Source organism: Kryptolebias marmoratus, linkage group LG17 (genome assembly GCF_001649575.2).
Source record: "Kryptolebias marmoratus isolate JLee-2015 linkage group LG17, ASM164957v2, whole genome shotgun sequence".
Lineage (NCBI taxonomy): Eukaryota > Metazoa > Chordata > Actinopteri > Cyprinodontiformes > Rivulidae > Kryptolebias > Kryptolebias marmoratus.
The window spans coordinates 12251128-12258246 of record NC_051446.1 but is presented as its reverse complement, the minus strand read 5'-3'; the positions used below and the strand labels follow the sequence as shown (position 1 = coordinate 12258246).

Genomic DNA, 7119 nt, shown 5'->3' with positions numbered 1-7119 from the left:
GAGGGGGGGGAGGGGGGGGGACGGACTCTGAACGTCCCGAACGCCGGCTCTGGACACACATCATCAACCTGCTACAAGTCAAACACAAACCAGATGGGCTTAAATGACGGCCCGGTTTTAAAACGCGCACGCGGTTCCGTCGGACTGGAGTCACTGGATGTGCGTCTACAGTTCATTACCATTTGAAGTCAATCCAATTAAATATGGCTGACACAGCCAATTGACTTAATGTAACACAAAAATGGCTATAATTCAGTCAGTTTTTCAGATACTGAGCTAAGATTTGGTGTGGTGGTAGCTGAGAGTCACCCTCAACACTACATAAAGCACTAACAGACTGTGTAAGAGCGTTGCTTAAAACTTTGTCATTAATTATTGGATACAACCCTGTCTGTCTGTTAGCAAAATATTTTATGTATCACTGGATGAATATTAATGAAACTCCCAGAAAGTGATCATTGGATGTATGCCTACAACTTATTACCTTTTGGTGACAACCCGATTCAAGATGGCTGCCACAGCCAACTGATTTAGCAAAACACAAAAATGGCTCTGACTCGGTCAGTTTTGAAGATATTGAGCAAAGATTTGGTGGGGTGGTAGCTGAGAGTCATCCTCAATACATAGTTTGAGTGCTAACACATACCGTAAGATCTTGCAATATCACGTGAGCGCAAGTATGATGCTATTTTCAAGATTTGACATAAATGGTTAGAGTTCATTGGGCCTGAGTATTTTTAGAAGTATAAATGAAAGATGTAGTTAAAAGGCATTATGAAAAATGTAAAATGGCACATTTTGTAATGAGTGGCTCATTAGAAGCATTTAAAGTCAGCCTGTTCCTGCTGCATCGTCATATATTTTGTTAAAGACTTGATATTTGCAAGTTAAACAAAATGTCTGCGCATGATTCAAGTAAAACTTTAGTTTGAGACTAGCTTACAGATAATATTAAAGGTAGCCTACTCGTTGCAAACTATGAAATCAAACTTTTAAAAAGTTATCCTAAACAACAGCAAATGTTTCAGTTTGAAAGAGTTCACTCCAGTAGTTTTCCAGATATACAGACGAGCAATTCTGCAATGTGGGTACGCACTCCGTGTAAACAAATCATTTTGTTCTGCCTTCTACGTCTGAGGGTAAATACATACCAACACATCAAAACTGTTAGAATGAATTCTTGGCAAATTTTGCTTCCAAATATTGGATTTAAGGACACATTAACCGTCGATATGAGCTGGAAAAAATGAGCAAATTTTCCTTCTTACTTTATGATTTTTTTTTTTACTGGTCTCCATGACATCGCAGTGGCAGCTTTACCACTCAGCAGTCAGTTTTCAGAAAATGACGGCACAAGCTGAGCGTCGGAGCTTTTTTAGTGCGAACACACTCTGCTTCTCTGCTGCTCCAGTTGTTTTTAAGTAAAAGTCTGTTACAGAAATACAAGTTAATCCATAAAAACACTAATTCATGACGGTGAATTTTACAGGAAGGGAACGTTTCTGTGGCTCAATGGGGGTGGGGGGCGCAGGCACAGGGTTTTGGCAAACAAAGATGATGAGAAGAAAAAAAAACAATCCTTAAAGAAAACAATTTTAAAAAACTGTTTAATATGACTGAGTGACAAGCAGCTCAAAGTACACACATGCTACAAAAAAATACACCACTGGGTCCAAGATTTATAATACATTTAAAGCAGCTTGTAGGTGGTGCCGTCAGGTGCAAGTTGAAGTTTGTGTCTGCTTTAAATGTTTGCTTAAAATGTGCTAAAATGGGTTCTTTATCATCATCAGGTTCTAAGCTGTCTTCATGTGTTTTTCCATGTTCTGTGCAGAAGAAAATGTGTAATCCGCGGGAAGAATGTGATGAAAACACAACGTGGGAGAAATTCGAGGAGCTCTGAGACCTGCAGCTGGGACAAGAGGAGGAGGGAGGTGTGTGTGTGTGTGTGTGTGTGTGTGTGTGTGTGTTTGGGGGGGGATGGAGGCAGCTATCGTCAGCAGAGGCTCTGGACTGAGTGTCAGCAGCATGAAGCAGAGCCGAGCTGCAGGACGGAGGGCTGCTACTGCTACTGCTGCTGCTGCTACTGCTGCAGAGGAGCCGGGAAAGTTCAGAGCGCACGTCTGCCTCATCCGGGTGTAGAGATGTTTGACAACTCCCACTACCCCTTCAATTGCTTCAACTACGACGGGGACGGGTACCCGTCCTCCAGCACTGACGAGGAGAAGAAAATGTGCAGACCTGCATACAGGTAAGGGAGAGGCTTTCTCTGGATCTGCACGTATGGGTTCTTTTTTTAAATATATTTTTTTAACCTTTCCATGAATTCATCAGTTGATGATTGTAGCTGAGACTAAAGAGAAATTTCTTGCATGGCAATCCAAATAAAGGAACTTCTGGTTCCCATAAATCTGATAAAACACAGCTCTACAACAGCCTGAAAATGTTTTTTTTTTATTATTTAATAGAGCTATTTCACTCAATTTAAGACATCTAACAGAAAACTAGTTTCTGAAACTGAAAAAGATTCTAAATAATTTGAAGACACCATCTTGACAAACATAATCCTGAGGTTTTAGAAACCCTCATTTAGAAGCCTTTTTTTTATTTGCTTTGGATCCGAGTTCTATCCAGTGACTTTTAACTCTCTTTGTACACAAACCTCCTCTTAAATATCAGGAAATTGTCTGTAATTCTTGTCGACAGGGTTTATGAGAGGCGGCTGGGGACTTCTGACTAATCCCCGACATATTTTGTCTTATGGGAAAAGACGATAAAATCAAACCCAAAGGAAAAACCCTTGGACCTAAAATGGTCCAAGAGTCTTTTTTTCTTCTTCTTCTGAAACTTGTCCCTGTGTGTGTCAGCTACATAGCCCTGATCGCCATGGCCATCCAGCAGAGCCCCGAGCAGCGGGTCACTCTGTCGGGCATCTACGAGTTCATCATGAAGAGGTTCCCGTACTACCGGTGCAACCAGAGAGCCTGGCAGAACTCCATCCGACACAACCTGTCCCTCAACAGCTGCTTCGTTAAGGTGAGTGCACACATCTGGAGGAGTGTGCCGCATTCTTACGCCCTGTGTCATTTTAGTTTGTTCATTTTTAGAACATTGGAAGCCTTGTTTTGTAGTTTATTGTGGTTGGCAGTGAAGGCAGAAGTGTTTTCTCCGTTCTCCCAGGTTCCACGGACGGAGGGCAACGAGAAGGGGAAAGGAAACTACTGGACTTTCGCCACAGGCTGCGAATCCATGCTCGACCTGTTCGAGAACGGCAACTTCCGGCGACGCAGGCGCAGGAGGAACATGAAAATCGGGCTCCGCGATCCGGGCGAGGCCTCCTTCCACTCGGCAGAGGGCCGCGGAGATCAGCAGGCGGCCTCGTCCCGGCGCCCCAGACTCGACTCGCCCCTCTGCCGTCTGACGCCCGAGAGGCCGAGGTCGGGCCCCCGCCAAAACCACCTCGCCCCCGCTTCTAACCAGCAGGGGAAGCCCGAGTCCGAGATCAAGTTCAGCATTGACTACATCTTATCCACCCCAGATCCTCCCCTGTCTGGGTTCAGGCCCTCCCACGGCGCCGTACACGTGTTGCCTTCAGGGCCGCCGGTCCACGTTCTGGAGCCCCAGCACCTGAACCTGCACTTCTGGACTCTTTGAAAAGGACAGATAATCACTCGTTTCTTCTCCATGGTCAAACCAGGAACTATGAGGAGAGTAAAAGACAAGAACTCCACTGAAGGTATTTTCCCAAAACTTGAAGGTGTAACTAAAGAAAAAGACAGGTACCATGTCTAAAGTGACTTTAAAGAGCATCAGAAATGTATTCAACATATAAACTGTGACCTAAAAAAGAAACCCTCAGTGAGGAAACTGTACAGTATGTTGTTATACCTTTTGTACAGTGTCTTGTGTTGACATAGACTATATTTAAACTATACTGGATATGTATTTACACAAATTCATAAGCACAACTGTGTCTGTTGAATATAATTGGTTTTACAATGTGCCAAAAAATGCTTTAGAAAAAAAAAAATCACTAAGCACAGAGAATGTTGGGTGGAATTATTGAAATGTTATCATTTCAGAAGTTTACTCATTTCTTCATAAAAGAAAAAAATCATAAATTTGTACCTTATCTTTTATTACTTCTAATTATTTTACTCCATACATTGAGTAATTTTTAATGTGAAAAGACTAAAAGGTTTTATAAAAGAGTAAATGTTTAGCAGAAAATGGCTGGAGATAAGTCTCAAACTGATAATTTTTTTTAAATATGTCACACAATATGACTCACAGCTCTCTAAAAATGCCCTAAAATGTGTTTTTTCAGCATATTTAAAAGCACAGATTTGATTGCAAAGAGAATTTTTGTATTGTGACTTTAGTTCACCTTTGTCTTTTGTTCACAAGACAATAATTGCCTATTTCGTATCTCCTTTTTTTCAGGTTTTTAAGCTCAAACTTCATAGGCTTCATGAGGAAAATTAATCTCTTGAAAATCATCATGCCATTAGGCTTTTAATGGGCTTTTACTTGTTTCTTCTTGGTTGGTTGTTTATTGTTTTGCTCTAACAAACTCTGGAAAAAGACAAGACTTTACAGAAAAAAATTAAGGAAAAGGTCAAAAGCACAAGTAGTATACAAACACATACAATAAAATCTAATAATATGCCTTTAAACTTTAATTAAATTCACTTATATATTTTATGTATGTTTATATTTGGATAGATATGTCCCAGTAAAATCAGATTCCTCAAGCTAATTTATAACGAGCTAATTTTAGCATGCTAACACTAAACTATGACTGAGAATTTGGCATTTTTATTGTTTTTCTGCAACTGCATCAAAACTCCATTTTTTGCCATTTGTTCAAGCATTTCAAATGGATAAGTGTTTTTCAAAGTTACGAAAGAGCTAAATATCTGTAATATTTTAGGCTAATAGCTTAAAGTTTAATTAGCAAAAAGAGTGCTCCAATATTGCAAATGATTAGCAGACTAGCAGGCTAATGTTTAGCTCGGCAAACTCCTGTGGTTCTGTGTTACTTCAAAATCAAATTGCTCAAACTAATTCAGAACAAATCAATTTTAACATGCTAACATATAAACCATTTTAAATGTGTAAAGTGTTTCTCAAAGCTACAGAAGAGTTAAATATCTGTAGGAAGTAAAGCTAATTCATTAGTCTAAATTTTAATTACCAAAAGAGTGAATGGCTAGAGAAGATTAGCAGGCTAGCATGCTAATGTTCAGCCGGATAAACGCCTGTGCTTCAGTGAATGTCAGCGTTTTTGTCTGAACACTCTTCAAACTCGACAAAGTTAATTATATTAGTAACGTCTGTGCGTCCTCAGCACACTGCGAAATAAACCCATTCTGCTGGGATTAAATTGTTTCCAACTCCATTTCAGCTCCCATTTTGCTAATTTTTCCCTTGACCTTTCGAAAGCCTGATTGACTGACACTTAAATTCTAATGCGGCCGCTGCTTATTACAACACGTTGTATTAAGTCGCTTTAAAGAGGCCTAACGAAACAGAGGTCTGGGTAACATTTCTTCCCCACACAAAGGAGATCAATCATGGCATGTTCCTGCGCTGTTGAAGGGACATTTTTCAATTTAACCTTTATATTATGTCTTGACTACATGAGAGAAAGGTTTCAACACACTTAACATGAGTGGCATTTAATATAGCATAACACTTGCAAGGTGAGGCCTAGAAGTGACCCTATTTAAATACCAAGGCCCCCTTCCTCCAGCCTAAACAGCAACACCTCCCCCCACCCAGACGAGCGCACACCCACGAACCCCTGACGCAGTTATAATTAAACACACCTTATGCCTCCTTTGCAAATGCCCCTCGTCGATCTGCTGTGTTTTTTTTTTTCTGTACGTTCGCGTGCGAGCTGCCCCCCAGCGAACGTCTGCGCTGGCACAAGCGTTTATGGATCAGCAGGTTTCCATTAACAAAGTTGTTGACGTCGAGTAGCTACGGCGGCCCGCCGTTTGCCTGCGACGCAGCGGCTCTATTTGGGTAAATTAACTTAGCATAAAGTGCTCCGAGGCTACAGGAGGCAGCTAAACAGAATGCAGGGCACCAGTCAGGCCCGAAAAGTCAGTGCACATATTACATCGTGGGCGAATACGCAGAAGCGTCGCTCAACGGACGGCCTCCATTAAACAACCGTTCCATCGCCAACCTTTTTTGCTTCCTTTTCTTTAGCTCTTTAACAATTTGAGCCAGACAGGGGGGGGTTCTTTAGTTGGTTTCTTTCATAATTACTTCCAGAGAATTTCTTATCTGTCGACACATAAACAGTTCTTTTCCCTAAAAACCTCATTAGGTCCCGGTAAAATTAGCAGCTGTTGGCAAGAAAGCTGTTGAATCGAAGGTGCAGGAAATGGGGAAACTACTGACGTGCACCTTCACGAACAAGCAAAACCGTAAACACAAACAGGTCGTTTAATCTCGAGCGTCTGTTGCCGGGACGCCGCCTCGCTAGGAAACTACGGGAATAAAGCTAAATCTCAGCTGAGCCGCGACCGACTCTCGGCTACGATGAGAAGATCCACCGCTGGCTGACGAAGATCCGGGCAACAGCCTGAGGTCTTTGACGTGCGCAGACGCCTTCCCTTTGCCGGTTTTAGAACATGCACGGCTGATAGAGGTACAGCCCGTTTGTGGTTCGAGGCTCAGTTGTTTTAATTTTTAAAACAATGCCTCCGACTTGGTGTGTAATGGGAAAATCTGCACAGCATGTCAGCCGGTTATTGGAGACGTGCTTACATTTCAGCTGATAGCAGAGTGTGAGGGTAGGAACAGGAGTATAATCTGGTCTTCAGGTTCCACAATTATTCAAATGTCACTAAAACACCCGACAGATTCCCCCATGCCATTATTTATTAAACAGAAACAAAAGAGAGCAAAACTAAGTATTTCAGTAGCTTCTTAGACTCCTTATCAGCAATAATTTGAAGTCGTCCTTTTCTGTTTGACTTTATCAGTCTCTCGCATGGTATTGAAGAAATTCTGGCCCACTCTTCTTTACAACGTTGCTTCAGTTCATTGAGGTTTGCAGACATCAGTTTCTGCCCAGGTGTCTCCAGGTTCAGGTCTGGACTC

At 41.7% G+C, this 7119-nt stretch overlaps 1 protein-coding gene across 1 annotated transcript; it reads left to right on the top strand.

Annotated features, from left to right (window-relative positions):
- Positions 1-2144: 2144 nt before the first annotated feature.
- On the top strand, positions 2145-3655 carry foxl3 (forkhead box L3). The gene is made up of 3 exons (XM_017418389.3): positions 2145-2251; positions 2868-3036; positions 3181-3655. Exons 1-3 carry the CDS (start codon positions 2145-2147, stop codon positions 3652-3654), a joined length of 750 nt encoding a protein of 249 aa, XP_017273878.1. The 3' UTR covers position 3655.
- Positions 3656-7119: the final 3464 nt, after the last annotated feature.